Source organism: Dipodomys ordii, unplaced genomic scaffold (genome assembly GCF_000151885.1).
Source record: "Dipodomys ordii isolate 6190 unplaced genomic scaffold, Dord_2.0 Scaffold88, whole genome shotgun sequence".
Taxonomy (NCBI): domain Eukaryota; kingdom Metazoa; phylum Chordata; class Mammalia; order Rodentia; family Heteromyidae; genus Dipodomys; species Dipodomys ordii.
The window spans coordinates 7660737-7685918 of NW_012267304.1; the positions used below are offsets into that span (position 1 = coordinate 7660737).

Here is a 25182-nt window from a genome sequence, read left to right on the forward strand (position 1 = left end):
AATTCTTCAAATGGCTTGGCCTTGTTTTTCATCTGGAGCTCCACACATTCAAGATATTTTTTTAAGTAGGAAGGAGGACATAGGGAAGATGAAGTAATCAAAGGATTGTTTATAACATTTTGTTCATTTTAAGAGCAAACCTCCAGCATTGCACGCTTAAAGGCAAACAAGGTTTTATTTTAAATTATCAGTTCAAAAAGTTTGTTTTGCATACAGATCTCCAATTTGTAGTTTAAGAATTTAGCCTTTGAATTCTTTTCTGCTAGCAGTAGTTACTTGCAAAGGTATTCACAAACCAAGGTGTATAGTTAATCTGTTAAAGAAAAGAAAGGAAAACTGTGTCACCACCTAAAAGTAGTATACTTCTGGAAAGCTGTTCAACTACCACCTCTGGCCAGGAATCTGTCAATAGGTACCACTCCCTCATACAGTATATGCAAAAGAACTTACAACCATTAGTTGCTTGATTTAGACCAAAATTTCAAGCCAACTATACACAGATTTGGGCTGTTTTATTATTCACTAAGCATACCAATCACACAGCTACTGTCCCATAAAAAAAGAACTATTAGATCATACTGAACAAGGGCTGGGGATTTAGTGTACTGGTAGAGTACTTGCTTAGCATGCTTGAGGCCCTTGATTAGATTCTCAGCACCTTTAAAAAAAGGACAGGTCAGCATAGTTTCTGTCACTTCAGGGGACAGAAGAGTGATAATCTAAAAATCCAAATAATCTAAATAATAATCTATAAAAGAAGAATAATTATAATACCTTCCTAGAAAAAAATATATATGTAAACTAAATTTCTCTGGTGACTTAATCAGTATGGGAAGAAAAAGAAAAGCTCTTTGTCTCATTATTTATTTAGGCAGATCAAAGGGCTTTTCCATCTAGCTTCAAACACTGTGGGAGTCATTTCAGATCTCAAACAATACTGGTGAATGAGTTCTGAAAATAGCTTTCCTGGGAAGGCGGGCCATATGCTGAGCCAGGCTTTGGCTTCTGCTCCACATCTCAGCCAACACATGCCCCTCCCACAAGGCAACAAACCATAAGCCCATCCCAGTATGAGAGGGAGTCCCACAGACTCTTCCATACTGATCTGAAAAGCAAAACAAAATCCCCCAGATTCTTTGATATTTTTCTGGCTTGAATGAGTTTCCTCTGAAGTTTTCAGTCCAACAGAGCACTCCCTCCCTGTGTCTTCCGTTTCTTTGGGCAGATGGGAATGGAGTTCTTGCTCTAGTTTAAATATGAATGGCCTCTCTGCTTATGTCATTTCCTGTTCTAACACACTTATCACAACTTAGGGCTTGGGCCCTTTGAAAGCTGCCTTTAAAGGGTTAGAAGATCAACATGGTTAAGCAAGAAAAAAAATCCTAGATCAGCAAAGTTAGAGGAGGAGCCCAAAGTCAATTGCCTCTGGTTAAAAAACAGGATCTGTATCTGGAAGAATGAATTATCAGGATATGTCAGGTGACTTCTCTGACTTCTACCCTACTCTACCCCAAGTGATTTCAAACCAAGACCTTCTATCCCAAAAGAGTAAGGAGAGGAGATGGACATCAAAGAGATCATAGACCTATTCCATGGATCACCTAGGCCTTCAAATATTATGGCTAACAATCATTACCCTTGCAGAGAGCACAAACAACATCCATAACTGCCATCACTGCCCATGGTTTAAGCCTTTTGCCCCATGATGTGAACTATATTGACCAAACTCTACAGAAGACAAAGCAGTCTAGACTATAAGAACCTCAAGAAAAACAAGGTGAGTCATATTCTGAACCTACCCATGTACATAATTCCCCCATAGTATATGGCTATTTAATGTACAAAAGAATCACAATATCTGAAAAAGCACAACTAATTGAAACAGATTTGTTTGTAAAAGTAAGTGATAAGATATGTATGGAGGGGAATGCTTGGAAGTAATGGGATGCTACAAACTAAAATCTAAGATAAATTTGTTACTGCTTCCCAAGAAAATGTTTAATAACTCAGATGAGAAACATTCACCTTTCTTTCAATATCCTAGGAGAAAAGAGCCAGTAGCTGCTAAAATCAAGACTGCCTTTACACTTCTAGGTAGTCGAGGCCATGTCCAACCTAGAAAGTCAAGGGAATGTTTAATAGAGTGCTAACTATGGCTGATGACACTAGAAATTAAGAGTGACAAGCAATTTGCTCAGCTGAGTGGGAGCCATGCATTGCAGAGTTTGTTATACCATACACCTGCTCATTCCTTCCCTTAAGATTCCCAACACACAGCGTCAGAAGCTGGTTGGGGATGAAGTCAGGAAATGACAGAAAGAGAACTATCTTACCTGGCTGCCCCATACTCAGGGGGGTGCTGATACCTCATCAGTTGCCCCTCTGTTCTCCCTGGCTGGTTCAGGCGGTGCTCACTATAGAAGTGCCCTGGCTCTTGGGGCTTGCACACTACAGACTGGGATGGCATGCCCTTGAAAGGATACTCTGGTGGGGGCCCACGGTGTTCCATGCCCTTCAGGCTATGCTGGTTGGGAGGTAGCCCTTGGGACTTGTAGAATTCACTGGCACTTGTAGGATTCTTGTAGAGGTCATTGGGTTGTGGTGGGGAGAGGGGAGTGCTGGTAACAGGAGGATGGGCTTTAACTCCACTGGTGGCTAGTGACATCTGCATTAAGCGTTCACTCAGGGAGCGGACATGCCCTTGCTTAAGGTCTCTTAGTCCTTCATCCTGATGCATCTTTCCAGGATTGAGCCGCTGAACAGATGGGCGTCCTTCGGTCCTCATCTTCTGGTTAGTGACCCCAGTGACATAGAAGGCAGCTCCAACACTGGCATGCTGTTGGCCACGAAAATACTGAGACTGCACCTTGGCTTCTTCATAGGTCGGGAGTTCTTCATTATTCTGCATTCTAGAGGACAGCTGTTTCTCCATGATAAGATTTTCTGATTGGATTTCCTGGCCCTGGGGTTCCTGTCGAGCAGGGTGTGCCACAAGCTGTTGGTGATGGTCTTGGGGACTCAACACATCATTCTGAGGGCTTTGGTTCCCATTGCCAGTGGAGAAATGAGGGGCGTTCCCTGTGGCTTGCTGGTGTATGGCAAGCAGATTGCGATTCTCACTAGGATTGCCATAGCGCAGTTGCTCTTGTAGCAAACGCTGCAATACTGTGGTTCCTCCACTTGGCTGTTCATCAGAATTTCTCATCTCTGTCGCAGGTGGTGCCTTGTGAAGAGAGAGAGAAACTGGGCACTTGGGCTGCCCTTGACCTGGGAAGGGGAAACAGGAAGCTTAACACCCACGTTGATGGATAAATCAATCCTCTTAAAGGGATAAATATAACTGTTTTGGAGGGACTTTTCTACTGCAGAAACAGAGTATTGAACTTGAAAAGTAATCAATCAATTGCTGGGATTACTGCCTGTAATACCAATACAGTGAGGAACTTGGGGTTGTAGAGCTTTTTCCTCTCATTTTTAGTAGGAGTTAAATATCCAGTCATGACTTAGTTCCTCCTTAGGAGGACTGAGGACACCTGGAATGGTCAAATAACATGATCAGAATAGGTTAATTTTCCAAGGTCCTTATATACAAGGTTCATTTCTAGGCACAATTTAGACTAAAACATCCCAGTCTTGTGGCTATGTGGGAAGAAGAGGCAATTGGGGAAAGTTACTCTATAAGCAGTATTTGTAAAGGAGTTTAGCATTTGATGGAGGAGAGCTTAGTTTACACCAAATAGAAATAATCCTTGCATAGATGCAAATGCTTGTCTCAGATTTCATAGATTATAAGATGTATCTTTTGTATTAAAAAGAAAGATTTTCTTTCAAAGTCCATTTTTGATGCTCCATGGCGTAATACAAGAATAGCTTGGGTCAGAGAGTAGTTGCAAATATTCCTTTAGTCATCAAAGCCATGAAAGTACTTTATTGTTATTATCAGGTAGGAGGGCCATAAAGAAACACCACTTTCAAGTGAAGTGTGCCTCTGAGGACATTAAGAATTTGAAAAATAAAAAGGTCATCCTTTCAAAGTTTAATCAAACTATGGTGTGCTAGTAACCTAAACAAGTAATTCCTCTTTCCTAGACTAATATTTTCTTTTCTGAAAAAATGAATGGTAGGCGATAATGTACTTCCTTTCCTATCAGTGATATATAATACATACATAGTACATTCATTGGCAACAAAAATTCTTTGTAATCTGCCATGGAAAGTACTGAAATTCAATACTAATATTACATTCTGAAAACTTTCACTCTAAGAAGCTGAAGTAATTTGGTAAGAATGGATATGATATCATAGAAAGTCAATGAAGGTCAACCTAACCAGCCCCAGGTTTCTAGATGAAAACCCTAGAATCCTCAATCACTTCCAACAAATACTTAGTTCTATATTAATTCGTCTCCAAACTCTCTGGAAATACAAACCAATCTCCTTAGTGGTACAGAGTATAACCCAGAATACATGGAGGTGATCATCTTCTTCAGTTTACAATTGTTTTATTGAACAGTTTGGTCCCTCAACCTTCAACTAGTGTTTTGCTATTTATTTATTTAGATTTGTTCATTTACTTATTTATTTAGCAGTACTCAGGATGCAACCAAGGCTTCACACAAGCTAGGTAGGCATACCAAAATACCCCTATTCTTTTGAGTAGTATATGCCAAGCACTAGTAGGCTGAGCAACTCGATCTGTAGTCCCTTTTTCCCTTCCCTTATCCTTCATCCCTAATGATACCCTGATGTTTCTGTACTTGAATTCCCAAATTGGGGCTTTGTGATAGACTAGCAAGCATAACATGCAACTCTTGATGCCTAGCACTTAAGAGGTGACTATGACACTATTTTTCTTCTAACCAAAACCCCCTTCCAACCTTCAGCTGCAAGGCAGAGAAATGTAGACAATGAGTTGCCCTAGATCCAGAAGGGGATGCCACCCCCTCCCGTGCCAAACCCACCCCATCCAGCACGCACATAGGGCACTCAGGTGGGCAAACACACAGGTTTGTACACACACACATGCACATGCACACACAGACACTGATGATCCATACCTATTTCTGCTTTCTTTTAGGCTTAAAGCCTTGATCAGGATAGGGAATTCTTGCTTATGAACAGCTCCAGAAACCGCAGCAGCAGATTCCCTCTCCCCTAACACTCAGGTTCAGGGTAAGCACCGCCAAGAGTCCAATCACTGGTCACTCTGAAATGTTCAGGAGGGGGAGGGAAGGAGAAATAAAAACGTCGTTTCTATGTTGCCACCAACAGCCAGCAGTTAACTAAACCACTCCTTCCAATGGAATGAATGATTGTCTCGTGATGCTTGGCTTTTAAGTGAGTGGCAGAGTCCATCTCCACTAGGGCTGGAAAGATACCTCACTATCCTGCAGCTGTGTTCAGGAGGTCATGTCAGATTCCAGGTGACGAAAAAGCTGAGCTCTCACACTGGAAAGGATCTTTCTGTCCTAGCCTCAGGACTCAGGAAAACCATCTCTGTAAGAATACTGGGTGATGACAAAAACTGTACCTACTGTTACCTTAGGGTACAACCACAAATTGCTGTTGGTTGTGGGGCAAGTTCATAAGGCTTACCAACCCACATTCCACAAAGGGTAGCAGTCATCATAAGGTAGGTTTTTGGTCAAAGGGAAAGCATTGCCAAACTCCCAATTTGACTGCCTCAGCCCCAAATGGGCAGAAGAAAAACAAAACTTCAGCCAGGTCATTAAGTATTTATTGCATATTGACTATTCCACACACATTTGTCAGCCTCATTCTAGACATAATGAGGAATATAGAGATACACAAGATACACTTCCTGCCCTCATGGGGCTTACAATCTCTTAAACTGATTAATGGCCCATTCATTCTTGGTGGAGTAGGAAAATTGACTGCCCTTCTCAATCCAACCAGCAACTCTTTTCCAAACAGAAGATGTTTAATTTGCTTTCTCAGCTCTTCCTTGGCCCCAGGGTTTGAGCAAAAGGAATCTACAAGATTTTTATTTATGAAGATTAGGTGTAAATGCCCCACAGAATATAGATTTGAGACAATCTTCATATACAATTTCTACTTTGAATCACTGAAAAGCCCTCTAGGTCCAACTAAATTGTTATAAAATGTGGAAGTTTGTGTTTTAGGTAGATGCACATGAATCGTGTCCTGGCCAAGCCTTGACTCATAAATACCATGTAAAGGAAAGGATGTCATCCACACCAGAGTTTCCATCAGAGGATCAAGGCAATGCAAAGGAAGCACAAGAGCACTTTTATATTTGGGGAGCTTGCCCACATTTTTCAAGTTAAAATAAATCTACAAAACCACACAGTGATCAATTTAACATTATTTCCTTATAATCTTGTCAAAAATAATGTGAGAAGATATTTTAACAAGCCCAGGAATCTTGTCTTTCCAATTTATTTTGACTAATTGATAAGCATGATCAAGAGCAAAATTGCCTCTGATCTGCAAGGTGATTATTTTAGGGGTCCCTCCTCTAATTTCAAAGTAAAGGAATAACTTCATATTGTAATCAAAGCTGAATTATAAACAAAGCTATGGTCAATAACTACTGTCCTATTGCCCACTTCTGAACAGAACATTTGTTTTTTAACCGAAACACCAGAAAATACCCACGGCTTAAAAATTGGAGCCCTGGAGAGAAACCAATGCACAATACTTTTCCAGAACTATTTAGATTCTCCATGATAATTGTGACTATCTTTTTTCTGACAACCAGACTGGGAAAACTCAACTTGTCCCAAGTCTCATTATCTATACTTAATTTTTGTCTGTTCTCCACATCCTTTTCAAAACTCAATTCACGTTATGTCATCTAAATAGACAATTCTCCCATACCCATTCCAGGCCATTTTTGGTTTCTATTTCACAGGAGAAAATAAATCAGACCAAGATAAACCTTTGCAAAGTACTGTCCAGTTTGTTGCTATTTTTCTTAAAATATTTTATGTTAATGTACATGTGAGGAGTCACATAAGAAGGAAAACATTACTCGATTTATTTACTAGAGAAAGGTAAAGATTCGTGTCATACACAAGAACTAAAATAGAATGAATTCTGCAACTTTTAATCTGTTCACAGCTTTAATATCATGCCACTTCCAGGGATCTGACATCATCTTCAAGCAATAAAATAACCCTGTTGCGCCTGTCCAAACACGCTTTCCTTTAGGAAGTTTGATAAGAACAGAAAGGATATCTGTAGTTCTACTTTAAAAGAACAAATATTAATCTATCTATTCAGCTCTTCTATGACAAGATGACAGCAAAGCAAAGCTAAATTCTTACTCCATTACTGGCCAGTCCCAGTATACCTGAGAGGTTAAGCCAAACACATTAGTGAGCAACTAGCTGGGTCCCAAGTCAAGTCCCCCAAAAGTCAACATTACAAGATGGCCAGGAAAAATCAAATTTCCACTCTTCAAACAAATTTTGTAATATGCTTATTAGATCTTTATGTATGTTCCTCCTATTTTGCCTCAACATTTAGAAAATTTTAAATTAGATCTATTGAATCTTAGACAATTTGTTGCATACAATTTTATGCCCAGAAAATAAGATACAGCTACTTTAACATTTTTTATTGTAGCCAAGTGTCAGTGGCTCATGCCTGTAATCCTAACTACTCAGGAGGCTAAGATCTTAGGATCATGGTTTAAAGCCAGGATGGGCATTCTGAGACTCATTTCTAAGTAACTACCAAAAAAGTCAGAAGTGAAGCTGTAGCTTAAGTGATAGAGTGCTAGCCTGAGCAAAAGAACTTGGGCCGGGAGTTGAAGCCTCAGAACCTGCACACAAAAAAGAATTTCGTTGCAACCATGCCCATGTATTTGTATATAACCTCTCTCTCACTTCCTCTCTCTCTCTCTCTTTCTCTCTCTCTCTCTCTCCGCTCTCTCTTTTTTTCTCTCTCTCTCTCAGGCATACTTTTTCTTACAAACACCAAAAAAACGTGGAAAGGGCCCAGTGAATTCTCATACTCAGGTTTGTCCATATTGTGGATTAAGGTGTCCTAGACAGTACCATTTACAGAAAACTTGCAACCCAGGATACACATACACTTCCTTTGGGTGACATACAATACATTCTTATACATGTTTCTCTAAACTTTCTATGAATAATAGGGTTAAAAGGCCTGGAGTCACTTTCCAGATGCTCAAGTCCTGTATCTATGGCCTATTAACTGGCCTTATACAAGTCTCTTATGATTTTTAAAGAGATTAAGAAGACATATTCCATGTAAAGTGCTAAGTATATAGCTTAGTCCATGGTAAGAGGTCAATAAAATTTAGCTATTCTTATAATTATTATTTCAAAATAGTATTTTCTCTAAGATGTAGAGGCAATTTCATGAAGTAAATTTTTTTTAAAAACTTATTTGTAACACAACTTTCTGACCATCAAAAGAATTGAGAGGAGGGAAAAAAAACTATGAGGACCCTTTGGTGGTGTTCATACTCAGATGGAGATGTGAAAGCTTGAAAGGGGTCAAAGAAAAGACCAGAATTCAAGTATTATAACTTCTAAGTCAAGGGCATTTCCATTAAATAAGATACATAACACTATTAAGCTTCCACATTGAAGACAATTATTTATTAAAGTGAATTGTTCCTGGATTCTTTTTTTTTTGCCAGTCCTGTGGCTTGAACTCTGGTCCTGGGTGCTGTCCCTAAGCAACTTTTGCTCAAGACTAGCAATCTACCACTTGAGCCACAGCAACATTTCTGGCTTTTTCTGTGATTAATTGGAGATAAGGGTCTCACAGACTTTCTTGGCAAAGCTGGCTTGGAACCATGATACACAAATCTCAGCCTCCTGAGCAGCTAGATTATAGGCATGAGCCACTGGTACCTGAGAAACGCAGGTTTTAAGAAACTATCAACCTGTTGCAAACACCAACTTCCCAGTCATGTTGGAAATAGACTGCTGATGGTGTTAGAAATATATACAAGTATGTCATGAGGTCCTTCCAAAATATTTTCTTTAGGCCATGATGTACAAATCAGTCTGGGATAAATAGGAATGTCCTACTGGTCAGTATTTCCAGGGCCCTATTCTAAGTTTTCTGACCATCACATAAGCTTAGCAATTGCTTTTACTTAAGTCTGTCTGTATTAGATTAAGGAGAAAATTTAAAAGAGTTGCCAAACACTTTGTTCCTAACTTTACCTTTACTTACATTAAGCTCAAATTCTATTTCAAGAACCACAGTAAGACTTTGGCATTTCTGAATAAGTGATCATCACTGTCAGAGATCAAAGATAGTAACTCAAAGGCTTGGTCATGTTTTGGTGTCAGTTTTACCTTTACTGTGTGCTGAAAGAATTAACTTGAACATATTAATAGGTAACAAAAGTAATCCACTTGGAAGTGGATGTGAGTTACCCTTTACTTCATCCTCTGGCACACCATTCATTTCCAAAGAAGACTAGACCATGCTATAACATTCCATTATGTATAGCATCAGAAAAAATATAAAGGACTTATAAAATCAAATTGATCATAAAAGAGGAAAGTTTAAGAGTTTGACAATTGCTTACCTAGCCTTCTGACTCCTATGACATACTACTCATTTTTATTCTCATTTATAAGTAAAATAAGCACAGCATGTAAATATTTATAAGAAAATAAATTTTTATAATCCCAACACATCAACTCAAGCATTGTTAATATCACAGAATATTCTCCTCAATTATTTTCATGTGATTATTATTATTATTATTATTATTGTCAGTTGTGGGGCTTGAACTCTGGGCCTGGGCGCTGTCCCTCAGCTTTTCAGCTCAAGGCAAGCACTCTACCACTTCCGATTTTCTGGTGGTTTATTGGAGATAATACTCTCATGGACTTTTCCTGCCCGGGCTGGCTTTGAACCGCAATCCTCAGATCTCAGTCTCCTGAGTAGCTAGGATTAGAGATGTGAGCCACCAGCACCCAGCTCCATGTGATTTTTACCAAGCAATGAAATACTAATGCACACATAATTTAGGATGACGCATTATATTTATTATAAGCATCTTCTCCATTTTGTGGCATAAAATCCATAACAAACAGTGCAATGGTTATAATAGCCCACTAAAAGAAATGTGTCAAATTTTACTTACCTATTTTATTAAAGCAACTTCCAACCTTGTTCTAGTCTAAATAGTCTTCAAATATTTTAAAAATGTCTTTGTGATTTGGTGATTTATCTTTTTTCACTATTTTGAATTGTTTCATAGTGATAGAATCCAACAACTAAAATTAATTGTTCAAGCAATATGAATATTTTTGAAAGCTACCAAAAATAAAACTAACGCCAAAGCTCCAAGAAATCTATCTCTCATGTCGTTAAAAGTTCCCATGCTCCCATATTCCACCATGGCTGAGCAGGGCTCAGAGGATGGAGAGAAGCCAGAGAAGCAGTCAGTGTAGTATCCTAGTGACTTGCGAAATGGCAGAGTGGAATGTAGGCTCCCCTGTGAATCTAGCTTGCATGCACTTGCCCCAAATTGCTACATGGCCAAGAAGCTAATTAGTAAAGGCATCAGGTGGGTGAGAACAGGTTCATGGCCTGTAATAGCTTATATCATCTTTCATTTTTGCCCTTGGAAAGATCTGACAGTCAGCTTGAAGACATTCAGTTCTAGTCACCCAAGCTGCTACATTCTGAGAACCAAATTTGTTCGTTTTCAGATCTCAAACTTCAATATGTCCTAAAGGGCATTTTTGCTGTGTAGAACCAAATACACATGAGCAATAAGCCTGCATGCTTATCTGTATTTGAAGTCTCATTTAAGGTGACACTTTAAGGTTAGTCCTGTTTAAAAGTATTAATAAGTGTTGCCTATCTTAAAATGTATTACAGAGATTTATTTGCAGACTAGACAATTAAAGGCATCTACTCCTGAGTCAGGAAAGGCTGCAGGCCAGTTGCCCTTGGCTTACTAAGAGCAAATACGATGAGCATTTCTTTCTTTCATTTCATTTCAAAAGCTCTCAGAAAAGTACAGTTCTGTTTTCCACATACCCCTTGATGATTTTTCTCTAATGCTTCTGCATTAACCACTATACTCAATAGGGAATGAGGCTTTATACATATCTTCATTACTATACTGATCACAGCATATTTTCTACAGACATTTAGTGAGCACTTACTGTATCCAAACACTGTGCTAGGTAAGCCCTGAGGGAGGAAAAAAACAACAAAGAAAACAGAGGCCAGTCCTTCAAATAGCTCCTGGGCAAGCCTCGTTGGTGCAATTTAATGAGAAAACACATGTATGATGAACAGATATCTGTGGTAACAATGAGTACTGTAACACACAGAATGAGCTCATTAGCATATGTGTACCAGCTGAGGTCAAAAGACATACAATGAGTAAAGATAGACCACAACCATGCATGAAACTAAGGAGGAGCCACTGAAAAAAGTTACCATTCACTGACCAGGCACTTTGGAAATGTGAAATGTCAAAGAAATTCCATTTATTGCATTGCTTATCCCCCATATAGCTTCAATATAGATCTTGCTCCAGAGATGGATACTCATCCACAAGGCAGAGAAAGAAGCTAATTCTCTCATTTACAATTCTAAAGGTCAGGAAGAAATTGAGTTAAATTTGAAATGCAAGTGGAACTTGCTAGACTATGATCATAGAGATTATGGGCTGGGTGTATGACTTTTTTCACTGTGTGTGTCCCAACACTTAAAATGCTTACTGGTACATACAAGGTACTTAACAACTGCCTAATGAGAGAATAACTTCTCAGAGATTTTGCTAGGTGCAACAGCAGAAAGAAAAAAAATTGAAGACATAAAATAATAATAATAAATAATAATTATTATTATTACCTTTATTTCTCAGCCTTCCAAGGAGTCAAAAGCTCTTTCACTTCTGTTATCCCTCTCAGCAGTTGTGTGCTGAAATAAAGATATGGTTAATTCCATTTTACAACTAGAGAAGTTCAAGTCTGGAACAGTAACATTAACTAATTTGTTCACTTTCACTTATTGCTCTCTGGTAGGAGCAGCATCAAAACCCAGGTCTTGTGACTTTCTACCCTGTGTTTTACTGTAATACAAAACCGTCCACAAATTATCTCTCTGATTTTTATTAAGTCAGTTCACAAGAGGACTTTGCCCAAAAAGCCAAACCCTCTCTCAGCACTGCAACAGTACCTTGAGCAAGTGGGTGCAGTATAACTTAAAAGAAAATACCTGTCATTTTTCCAAGCCAACACAGGTCAGAAAGCTACAGATAATTCCCAGGGACTTCCACTAACAATTTGTAGCTCCTTGTTTTGCCATAACCCTTTTGAAGTAAGCCTTTCAGCCTCCACTCCAGTTTTGTGTCTGAGAGTAGCTCAGGTGCTGACTGCAGGTGTGGCACCCAGCAGGTGCATGGACAGAAGCCAGCATTTTATATCTTCATGCCAAAGAGTCTGAGTCACTCTTCCAAGGCAGAAACATCCCCTCCTGCTGCTGCTGGTCTATTTGCAAGTATGGTAGCCTGATTTGACTGAATTACCATTACATAACTGAATCTAGACCCTATCTTCCCACAAAAGACTAGGGTGATGTTGGCTAAGCCATAAATCCTATCACCCAGCCAACTTGCCCACTTGCAGAAACTTGCAGGCATGCAATGGGATAGCATCAAGGAATAGGATTATACAGATTGTCCATCAGTATAATTAGTTACAGAAAAAAGGAGGATTTCTGCAGGCCCACATCTATATGCTGTGGCAGAACATCTAGTCTACTACATCTCTGAAACATCAAAAGCCAGTCTTCATCCTCCTAAAATGATGGAATACAATATAAAAAACGTGCTTAGAAGCTTGTGCAATACTCCCAGCACATCTCCTTCTCCTTCAGACTAACCAGGGAGAAGAGTTTAGCCTGTTCATAAAAAAGGCACCAGGTCAGAAAATCCATGACATTTCTTTAATTTAAGCCTAACTGGGAGCCTAGGGCAGAAAAAGAAATGCACTTGGAGGCAAAGGAGGTCAAGGAGTCATCAATATTTTCTTAGCTTCCCAAATTATTTACTTAAAAAAAATAGACCTCCTCAATCCATCCATCCATAGCTACACCTCAGAGCAATGGGAAAATATAAAAAGAAAGTCAAATATTATCTTAATAAAATGGCTTATTATGATTCACTATTTCTCCAATTCACAAGGAAAATGCAAATCAGTGTACTATTGCTTATAGCTCATGATGTAGAAAAGAAAACTGGCAAGTAAATGAAAATATGATTATTGTATATAAAGGAAATAGAAAATTTAAATGTATATAAACAGGAAATTAGATTTCTTCAAAATAATTTTCCCCATCTGTGATTTTGGTCATAATTGCTATCACATAGAAAAAAATGTCACTAATTCTTCGCAAACCCATGCCCTTTAAAAAAACAACTAAAATGAATAAGGGATACACTAATTAGCTTCTTAATGCAGATGGTTTTAATTGAACTACTCTATAACAACCTTCATCAAAGTTTCCAGGGCAACTTCATATAAGGATATCAAACCTGGCCCATATTTTTATTCCTTAAAAATTATTTGCAGTAAAGAGAAACACAGAAAACTGATTTCTTTTCAAAACTGTTAACATTCAGGCCACTACATTTTCTGATGTCAGCAATCCCCTTCCCACAAATATTCCAAGTATGCACCACCGTCATTCTCCTTTCAATTATGTGGTTTCTCTGCTCCTCTACTGATTGAGCCCAGGCCTCTTGGATAATGAGAAGCATGTGCAAGGAAAATATGCTCTTAAAAAACACATACATCAGTTTCATCTGAATTATAAAGGAGGAGCCCATCATTTGTCCCTATCAAAAGGATCAAAATGTAAAGTTTGTTATGGGATATTGTAAGGGAAAACCAGATCAGCATCAATGATGAAGGGGGGGCAGATATTTGATCTGAAGAAATGTCAATAAAAATAAAAGGATCTCTTCTCCCCTCCCCTCCCCAACCCCCGGCCCAGTTCACCCTTTCTAGCAAGGCCACATTTATATTTAATGTTATCTTAATGTTGCCTTGGGGGGTATTTAAGTTCTGACATATGCATGGAAATGAGCCATGAATTGTGCAGCAAGCATAAATATCTCATCATTAATAGAAACCAGCTGTGCAAAAAACATTACAATGGCCAAGTTTCAGTTATTGTCAGTATTTGTCACAAGCAAATACTACTTAAAACTTTCTCCCTTAAAATGTGGACATAGAAATTTGCTTGACTCAGTAACATTAACTTCACTAATTACAGTTAAAGTTAATTTTAATCACCCTGGAAGTCGCTAGAATTCTTTTATAACTCATCACAAAATATGAAAAAAGTTTATTTTATTTCAAAAAGCTGAGTGGGTCAATAATGCAAATGTAGGGTCCATATTAATTATAGTCAGCAAGGCAATGGGCACCATAGGGCATTGTATGTTATAAGCAAGTAAAGCTCATTAAAAGTGAACACCTGCTCAGGACCCTATAATAAGCCTGCTCTGCCATCATGCAAACACCTTTCATCCAATGACCTCAAAGCATGTGTTCAATATGAAGCATGCCGAAACACCTCTGCAAAGTATTAATATCCTTGCTTCCCAGAAGGGTAACTGAAGCTTAGAGCAGCTAATTCAGCTACCCTTGGTCACATGGCAAGTCAGAGAGGGGCTGGGCAAAGAAATCCAGCTCCTGGCTTCAAGTCACACAGTCTAATGCCATCTAATGGAGCTGAATCAAGAGTGAAAGTGACTTTACAAATGTCAAAAAAAGTTTGTAAAGTTTTTGAAATGGTAGGGTTTTGTTTTTGTTTTTGCAAGAATTGCCTTTGGGAAAGCACATTGGTATGGCCACCTATATTTTCCCATCTGTAAACTCATTATAGATATAGATATAGATATATAGTTTTATGTATCTATCTATATAGATAGATACATAAAACTATATATCTATATCTATGGGCAGCAAGGTTTTTTTGGATATTTTTGTCAGTCATAGGGCTTGAACTCTGGGCCTGGGCACTGTCCCTCAGCTCTTCAGCTCAAGACAAGCACTCTGCCACTTGAGCCACAGTGCCACTTATAGTTTTCTGGTGGGTAATTGGAGGCACAAGTGGTTTTTTCTTTCTTGCTATTGTTTTTAACGTACTTATAATGTACTATGTGATGTTTTTTGTTTCTCTTGTATGTTCCTCCCCCACGTTATAACCCCTGTTGTCACCGTATTTGATTCCGGTGTCCTGCATCTTGTATATGCATTTTTATAATTTGGAGAGGGAAAGGGAAATAACAAAATGCTTAAATAAGGATACAGGTTGACCCATTGTAACAATGAGATGTACAAGACACTATGTTGAAAATGAACTTTACAGCTTTTGGGGGCAGGGAGGGAGGAGTTGGGAGGTGGGGAGGGAAGAGAGGGGAAGGGAAAAACAAAGGAAGAAGTAACAAAATGCTCAATAGGAAATGTACTCATTACCTTAATCATGTAACTGTAACCCCTCTGTACAGTATTTTTTACAATAAAAAACATATTTTAAAAAAAAAGAGTATCATGGACTTTCCAGCCCAGGCTGGCTTTGAACTGCAATCCTCAGATCTCAGCCTCCTGAGTAGCTAGGATTACAGGCATGAGCCACCAGCACCCAGCAAATTTTTTTTTGTTTGTTTTTTGGTCCGGTCATGGGACCTGAACTCTGGGCCTGGGTACTGTCCCTCAGCTCTACAGCTCAAGGCTAGTGCTCTACCACTCTTGAGACACAGCGCCACTCTGGCTTTTTTCTTTTTTGCTTATGTGGTGCTGAGGAATAGAACCCAGGGCCTCATGCATGCAAGGCAAGCGCTCTACCACTGAGCCACCTTCCCACCCCATAAGTTTTTTATATGATTATTAAAAAACCTTGTTGCCCTCTTTCTTCTGTTTATTTATATATAATATATTATGTATACTATATATACTTATATATAATACTTATATATAATATATATAACATATAAAAATCTTTCCTGTCCATGTTTCTTTGGATTATCTTAATATATATTGAATTACAGGATTCTTTTCTATAAATTGAAGTATTTTATCTATAAAATTTTTCAAAATTTCTTTGAGATGGAATTTTTTAATTTTGATACATTAAAATGATCAATTTCTTAACCTAAATGACTTTGGTTTTCTTACTAAAAATGAATCTTACTTAACCTTAAATAGACAATAGACATACTTGATACATACCATTCTCATAAAAAGAATAGCCTCTGTTACTATCAGCAAAGAAATTCACCTGCATTTTTACCATGAGCACATACTATAAGAAATATTAACAGCTGGCCACGAGTGGCTCACATATTTAATACGAGCTACTCAGAAGGCTGAGATATGATGATCAGGGTTTGAAGCCAGCCTGACCTGGGCAAGTCTATTAGAGACTCTTATCTCCAATTAACCACCCAAAAAGCCAGAGTTAGAGTTGTGGCTCAAGTGGTAGAGCACTAGCCTTGAGTAAAAAATGCTCAGGGATAGTGCCTAACCCTTGAGTTCAAGCACCATGACCAACAAAAACAAAACAAAAACCATTCCTACAAAGATCCACTGCTTTGAGAAAAGAATCCATCAAAATTGAAAATTACATGTCATGTACATCTTTATCAAAGGAAAACTGAAGGTCTATAGAACTTTATCTTAACAACTTGTTCAATCTCTCAAATGAAGAACCTATTTATGTGGACCACTAGGGCTTTTACATGTTTTATATTTAATTGACTCCACACCTTGGTCATCTTACTGTTTTTGCAGTCTGATTTATACATTTTCTTTTTTTTTTTTGGGGGGGGGGTCCGGTCATGGGGCCTGAACTCTGGGCCTGGGCGCTGTCCCTCAGCTCTTCAGCTCAAGGCTAGCGCTCTACCACTTGAGCCACAGAGCCACTTCCAGCTTTTTTCTTTTTGCTTATGTGGTGCTGGGGAATCGAACCCAGGGCCTCATGCATGCAAGGCAAGTGCTCTACCACTGAGCCACCTCCACAGCCCCATGATTTATACATATTCTTTATGAAACTCTAAAACAAATTTATTACCTTCCTGCTTCTCTGTTCTCATTCTAGAAATTTCACAATCCATACAAATTTATATTTTCCTGATAGGATATCATGATACAGTTACATAAAAATCATTTCCACCAATTTAGACAAAATAAACAGAACTAGTTTTTGAATTTTTTTCTTTTTGCATGTAAAGAATGAAGAACGATAAAGGGAATTTAAGAGAATGGGATTAACAACCTTCTAGATACATAAATAACAAAGTGTTTAGGGATTACTTATAGTCTTTAAATCTAATATTCTTTGTGTTTAAGAAACAAAATCTATGGGATCCTTCATACAATCTTGATTAAGTTCTGCCTTCATTCCTCCATACTAGTCTACAAAGTTATGTCTTAGGTGAGTTGTTATTTAAAATATGGCATGTTTTAAAATTCTTATATGCATATTTATATATGTCATATATACTATGTAAAATTCACATTGTTACAGGAACCAACATTCACACACCTGTAAATCCTAGCTATTCAAGAGGCTGAGATCTGAGGGTCCCAGGTCTAAGCAAGCCAGGGGCAGATGGGGGCAGTAATGTCTGGAACAGAAAAGTCTAATTAACCATCAAAAGGCCAAAGGTGTCACTCTGATGGTGCATAAATGGACACATGCACAGTGTGTAAATGGACACATTAAATTGTAAACCCCTTGTACAATGCTTTGAAGATTAAAAAACATTTTTAAGTCAAAAGTGTAGGTGTGGCTCAAGCAGTAGTGCCTTAGCCTTGATTTTAAAAGCCAAGTAAGTGTGCAAAGCCCTGAGTAAATGCACACATTTTTTAATGAAAGAAACTAGAAAACATGAATGAAATTTTTTACGGGGTTTCCAACAATCTTAGCTTTTTTATTTTGATACTAAAATATAAACATAACACATTTCTATTCATATATCTTTACAGGCTCTGTACAGGATAACTACATATTTGTATTTCTAACCACCAATGTACCTTATTCTAGTAGTAATCATTCATATTCGTACCAGATATCAAAGCTTAGAAAGAGAACCATAAAATTTTGAGAACAGGCTCTCAAAATCACCCTGCCCAACCTGCACAATTTATATTGGAAGGAACTTTGCCAAGTGTGGTAAACCAAGTTAGAGCTGGGCCTATAGCCCAGGTTCCTTTCACCAATAGGCCCACTCAGAAAACTTATCATAGATTCTTAGATTTAAAATAACATCAGTTGTCATTATTTACTGAACAAAATTTTCTGGATCCTTGGGTTAGTCAACTATAATAACTAGAAATAAAACACTTTACCTAAATTAGGTAGGTATTCCCATCCTTACATTTATTCTCTTAAAAACTAATACCAGCTCCCTCCTACAAGTACTTGTGAGCCAAGGCAAACATGGCCAGTATTATTATAAGCCAGAACTGATTTAGACAATTAACTTTATCCCATGTAACAAAAAAACATTAAAAGCCAAATAATGTCCTCATTTAATTCAAGCAATAATCATGGCAATACATCCTATTTTTGCAATAGAATTCTTTCAATAAATGTGTTCCTGAAAAAGCCCAGTTCAAAAAAATTTTAAGTCAGATTAAAGGCTCCAACTAGAAAAACTAGTTCTTTGAGACAGACCTGTTGCGGATTCTTTTATAAAGCAAATCACCTATTTTCTTTATCTTTTCTCTTTTTCTTACTTTTTTTTGTTTAGATTGTGTGTGTTTGTTGTATGTGGAGCTGGCAACTTCCCTCCTTTCTCTGGGTTAAAAAGAGTCAAAAGCCCACCATGGAGGAGAGTCATGCAGTATGGTCAGTCTCTTTAATGTCCTCTTAGTTTCTGGGACCAGACTCTAACCTTTGACTTGGACCAAAGTCCACAAAAGGCAGCAATGAATGAAAAGTAAGTAAGACTAAAGACAACACATCATAGTAAAACACCAACAAAAAAACCTGGGGACAGGAAATCAATAGATCACAATTCTAAACAAATTGGTTTAGTCCTCAGCTAATTAACTTATCAAGCCAATCTTTAAATGCACTGAATCTATAGGAGAAAGAGATGATGTAATAGGAGATTTGGAAACATTTAGCCATTTACTATCCTAAAAGGCTCAGCCACAACCACACACACCTCTCTCCACCCCTTTCAGGGGGTTTAAGCTGGCCTTAATGGGTGCAAAGGACAATTTCTACCAAGGCAGTCTCAAAGAATAAACCATTCTCATGCATTCCAAATGTTCAGTCTCCATGGAAGAGGCTACCTGGCCACAAGCATTTCCCAAGTAGAAATATAGTCTTCATGGGTAATACTCCCCCACACTGTTACCCCAAATAAAAAAAAAATTTCTAACCATCCTGAGGACTTTGGGGAAATTTTCTGGGGTAAAGGAAAATAAATGTTAAGAAGGAACCAGGAGAGTGTGAGAAACTCCTGTTTCCAAATGGAAAACAAGGCCTTAAAAGCTGGATCAAAGGAAGAAAGGGGGATGGGGAAGACAAGCTGCTTAATTACAAAGACACCCTTTTAAAAGAGACACAGGCCCTGGGAGAGGGCTCTTAGGAGAGGCCCAGAAGCAGATGTACCCACTTAGAATTCTGGTACTAGATGGCACCTCAAAGTCACAGCATCCATCCCTTTACCTTCCCTTGCTATTAGAAGATTCTTAAAACATTCTAGAAAAGCGTGCTTCATTCTTTACAAATCTCCAGGAAAAGCAATTCTCCAAAATACTCTATGCCTTAGGCTAATAAAAACTACTTCATAAATTAAAAAATTAGATTTTAAGGTCCAAATTCCAAACAATATTGAATATACATTTTTTTATATTCCCTTTCTCTTACTGTTTTCATAAACAGATCCACAATGTCCACACAAAAGTTACTCTACATTTAAGAATGGTAACGGGTTTACTTCACATCTAGAGTGTAAAGAGAAGAAAAGTACTTCGAATTTTAGAGACATAAATGTTTCCAAAGAAAGAAGTAACTTAAAATGACGTATGATGTAGGGCCAGAAAGTGTCTGTAAATGACACCCGGGTAAACCCATACAGAATAGCTGGAACCTGAGTTATCATCTGTAAATAGATGCGACTACTCTACAACCACCTGGCTATTAAAATGTCCCAGGCCAGTTTTAAAATGTAGTTTGGTCAGGCCATATTTTCACTCCCAGCTGATCTAAAGCATGATAGCCTTTAAATTTTTCACCATATATTGTTCCTTTCCTACCTTCCTGCTTTCTCTTTCCCTATTAAATATAAACTAAAGAAATTATTTGAAAATATAAGTACATAATTTGTTCCTTAAGAAATGTAAAGGGTTAGGGGGAGAGTAATCTCAGCAATACATCTTTGAACACCATCATTCTAACAAGCTTGAGGCATTTATCCAATCGAAGATATGTGGGAGATGGGTAGAAATGTATTCCATGTTCAAAATGGCATTTCGGACTATTCTTAGCTACTAAATGAGGGTACTGAAAGGTCTAACTTAGGAGGCCTCACAAAAGCTGGCCTGGGAAGGAACTTCTCACAAAGCCTAGCTCAAGGAGACTTAAATACCCTTAGCCCTTCATCACTGAAGATTATGGTGAGCAATTAGCTTCTCTGAATGGGAGGTTATATTCATAAAAGTTTTAAACTGTTTCCAATGTCCACTCCTTATGGGAAGGAAAGACAAGGACTGAACTAAACCCCCCAAGTCAGAATATTCTTGCCAAAATACATGTGGGAAATTGAAAATGCTTTCTCACAAATTTCCTTTGAGCAACCTGTCCCGCGCACGCTCTCCTCCACCCCTTAGTTAATTTAGTATCTTCCTGCAAATTATTAGTTTATTATTAATGGCAATTCACCAAGGACTACTCACAGTCTGTAAAGATTGTCAGCTTCTATCCCAGTTTTCTTTCCTTCATTTTCATAGATCCATGAAGTCTGTGTTACTGTTAAAAGCAGCAACAAGTGCTTGAACTCTCAAGACACCTGCGTGATCTTCCAAAGGGTCTCACATCTTCGGGTTTTATAATGCAAATAAGGCAGCCCTACCACCACACAAGCACGTACAAGAGTAGTAGCATTGTAGACTAATCTCAGACTTTAAAACTTCAAGAATTCACGGCCTCGGGGTGAAAGAGAGTGAGCTCCCACCTCAGTACGTGCATTCTTAAGAGAAAGCTGTTAGATAAGTAGCCATACCTAGGGGCTAGGTAGACACCGGCTTCCCTTTCGTCTTTAGTTCAAGTAATACATAGAGACCTAGAAGGACCCCTGGAGGTAAGAAAATACCACCGTAGTGGTTTGGTCCAGCGTCTCTCCAAGTGAGACTGAAGAGCAGCGCATACTCTTTTAACAGATTTAATTCGCTGCACATCCCGGAAAACGCACGGCCGGCTGCAAAGAAAGTATAACTCACGGGCATCCAACCCACATGCATCTAGACCAGTTCAGTCACGCCAAGTGTATGATCAAGTTCGCACCAGCACCACGGATCCCTGCCCCACTTCCCCGCAAAAAGTAACCACGCATCTCCTACCCCTGAAGGCAACGAAGACAAGGTACCAGGCTCAAGTGGTTGTGGTTCCGAGCTAGCGGCCAGGGATGGGCAGTGGGGAGAGCCCCAGCTCCCGGCTGCTACCTCCTCGCTGCTCTGTCCGGGTTCTCCTTGGTGGCAGCGGACAGGCTGACTATGGGGCCAGAGGGTGGAGCAGCGAGCGGGTGGTGAGAGGAGAGACAGAAGGGAGGTGGTGGTAGTGGGGCGGGGGATGAGACCTCAGAGAAGGCGAAAGAGAGTGAGCAGAGAAGGAGAAGTTAACTCAGGGATCTACCAGTGTAAGCAGCCCGAAAGGTCCTAGGAAGGAAGGGGCGTGACTGCGAAGAAGGCAGCTCCAGAGCAAAGGATGAGAGGTAGGGGAGGGGGAGGAATGGGTGGCTTTTCTTCTTGCGGTGAGCAGCTAGGACCGCCCAGAAAAAGGGGTGGACTATGGAGGGAGGTGGAGCGAGAAGAGGGCGGGGAAAGAAGGGCGGCAGCCTGCCGCGACCCTGGAAGGGAGGGGGACGGGCGGGGAAGAAAGGCGGGGCTCGGGGGCGGGGAAGTTTCAAACAATTGAACGGCGGGGTCCAGGAGCTAGGGCAAAAGCTGGGAGCCCTAGCTCTTATCCTACCACTGGTAAGACACGACCTGATTATGGCAGCCCAGAATCTTACCTAGGCATTCGCCTGGAAAAAGGAAGAGGGTTTGCAAAGACTACAAGAATAATCGACAGCAACTGCGTAGCCAAGCTGCGTGGGAGAGCCTGTGAAGCCAACCGCCCTGCGGCGAGAGGAAGAAAAACAAATAATAGAAATGCTGAAAAGCAGCTTCGACCAAATCCTGCTTAAAATAATTCAGGAAGGAGCAGTGCTCCTTTTTCCTTCCCCTCTTGCTTCCTTTTACCAGCAGGCCCCCACCCAGGTCACAGCTCTGCGTGACACCCTCCTTTCTTCCTTTGCTGCCCCAGCCCCCCCGCCCCGTTTCTTACCCCTTCTTTGCCCTCCTCCAGTCAACCCAGGGCTCTAGACCACCTCCTGCTGGCAGGCCTCGCGGACGGGGGTGGAAGGCGGGCGGAGCTTCATGCAAGACGCTCCTCCTCCTGGGAGGGCTGGAAGTGTTTGGCTGGGCGGAGCGAGCTCAGCAGTATAAGCCCCACCCACATTTTCTTTTCTTTCTTTGTTTTTTTTTTTTTTAATTGCGACTACGAATTGGCCGGTGCTAGCCTGGAGTTCGCCTGCGATTGGTCCCTTGAGTCGCCAATACGATCCTTTTGTCCCACCCGCCTTCAAAATTAATAAAACTAAACAAGAGACTATTGTCTAGCTCTGTTCTCCCCAAGCTGCTGCTGGGAATAGAAAGATGAGACGCTTGATTTCTTAGACTCTTAAAAGAGTGAGACAGTGTGTCGGAGACTCTGGTACACCTTTACTTTTGTAGCACTGTCCAGCCCTTTGGGAATAGGTAACTTTTCCCTCTAAATTTGTAAAACCAGGAGGGGAAAAGTGCACGAAGTGCCCACATTTCCTGTCTGCCAAAAAACTGATGTTGCTTAAAAACACGGAAGGTTGAGTAGAACAGCATCCTGGGACACAGAAAAATCTACCATTTTACATTTGTAAAAACGAAAGCACAAAGAAGCAGTGTATGGGTAACAAAATAACATGGAATTTGGAACCAAAGGAAGAATTCATTGTGGGCCCTGGCACTTATTAGCTAACGACTTTTAAGTGGCTTGACTTCTCAGCTCTAATTTTCCTATCTGTAAATAAATGCTATAAGACATGCCATATTAACTTAATGACACTGGTGTGGAAATAAAAGGAAACTTGTAAACTGTAAATCACAAAACAGTCCATACATCTATCTGTTCTACTTGTGTGTGACACACAGTGCATAGTTTCACGAATTTGAGAATCAAAATATTCCACTCATCTGTTTTAAACATGTATATCCAAGATTGTGTAGGGTTTCTGGCTTTCTTTTTTAATGTCAACACTTTGCCTCAAGTTTTTTTTTGGGGGGGAGTTATGAAATTGGCTCCAGGATTTTAGAATAATAAATTACTCCCTTTCTAACCACGGTGGGTGAGGTTTTTCTTTTTCATATGGCTTTGCAATTGTGCCACAATCTAAATCTATTGTGGTACTGGTATTGAAAGAGGAAATCATGCAGCATATTTCCAAAGTGAACTTGAGAAAACAAATATGAGGGAACATTTTCCATGGAAACTACTATTCTCTACAGATCTGTATTCCCTAGAAAACAGTTTGAAGCAAGACTAAATGTAAAGGCCTTGTCAACAGAGCTATTATCATGAATTCAAGTCAGTGGAAGAGTAATCCATCTCAAGCCTACCAAACATGGAGCTTTCCAAGGAATCAAGGCATGCTAGAGGAAGGGTGCCCAAATGAAACAGCATCTATGGAGAGCAGAGTCTCAGAATAACACAGGAAGCATGGTGGGTGGATGGCTTCTTATGGAGTGCACAGTATACTCTAGCTAGGTGCTGCTGATTCAGAAGTAGAACATTGGAAATTGGATTTGGAATATGAGTTGCTTTATGTATGAAATGAGGCTATCTGGGTGAGTTTTCATAAGAAGGTGATGGTATCTGGGTGAGTTTTCATAAGGAAGGTGATTTTTTTCCTGAATTTTTCAATATTTAGGACGTGGACACATCTGATTTATGAAGCAAGATTATTCCAGGCTTGTTATTTGGAGACATGGGAATGAGATAGCCAGACACTGGTGGCTCACGCCTGTAATCCTACTGAGAAAGTTGAGATCTCAGTGTGGTTCAAAGCCAGTCTTGGGAAGGAAAATCCAATTAACAATTAAAAAGAAGCCAGAAGTGAAGTTGTGGCTCAAGTGGAAGAGTGTTAGACTTGAGCAAAAAAAGAAAAAAAGAAAGTCCAAGTTCCACGACAGGGAGGCACTGGTTCAACACACACACATACACACACACACACACATACACACACACACACATACACACACACACACAGAGGAGACCTAGAGATGGTAGTAATAGTTTCAAGAATCACTGAGATTGGGATGGGTTGTTAAAATCAATAATGCTGTTAAAATGAAAATAGTACAATATGCACATGGTAAAGCAACATTAGAACTGTACTAAAAGTACAGAATCAAGTTTCTCCCCACCATTCTACTTGCCTTTTGGTGCCTTATAACCAGCACATGCATTTGGTTTACTCTAAAGTGTGTCTTAATGTTCTTCTAGCTCCATATAGCTACCTCTTTTTCATGTTAAGTCAGGATTTCATTGCAAAGATGAACAAAAATTATTTTACTCATTTTCTCCTTAAGAGGATATTTAGGCTATTTCTCATCATATGTCACTACAGGAGATGCTAGCAAAAAACTGGTAGCAAAGGGCTTTTAATTATGTCAGTAATATGCCTACCCTTAGCTTTAAATTAGGTTCTCGCAACAAACTTTCCTATATGCCTTTCCCATAGGAGTCCATTGTGAAAACCCCTAAAATCAACTTTTTCAACATCCCTTTCTCAAACACTGCCTAGAGGCATGCTGCTTTAGCATATGCAAATTTTGATACAGAACAAGGCTGTGTGAA

At 39.4% G+C, this 25182-nt stretch overlaps 1 protein-coding gene across 2 annotated transcripts in view; it reads right to left on the reverse strand.

Annotated features, from left to right (window-relative positions):
* Amot (angiomotin) overlaps positions 1–21896 on the reverse strand; it is a 65975-nt gene extending 44079 nt beyond the window's left edge. The window contains exons 1-3 of one of the 2 annotated variants that reach the window (XM_013025902.1): positions 21591–21896; positions 11857–11925; positions 2334–3267 (exon numbers count right to left, since the gene is read on the reverse strand). In XM_013025902.1, coding sequence (XP_012881356.1) covers positions 2334–3205 — 872 coding nt within the window. In that variant the 5' untranslated portion in view covers positions 3206–3267; positions 11857–11925; positions 21591–21896. Of the gene's footprint in view, positions 1–2333; positions 3268–5057; positions 5127–11856; positions 11926–21590 lie in introns of those variants that run through there. The other variant, XM_013025903.1, reaches the window with a different exon arrangement.
* Positions 21897–25182: the final 3286 nt, after the last annotated feature.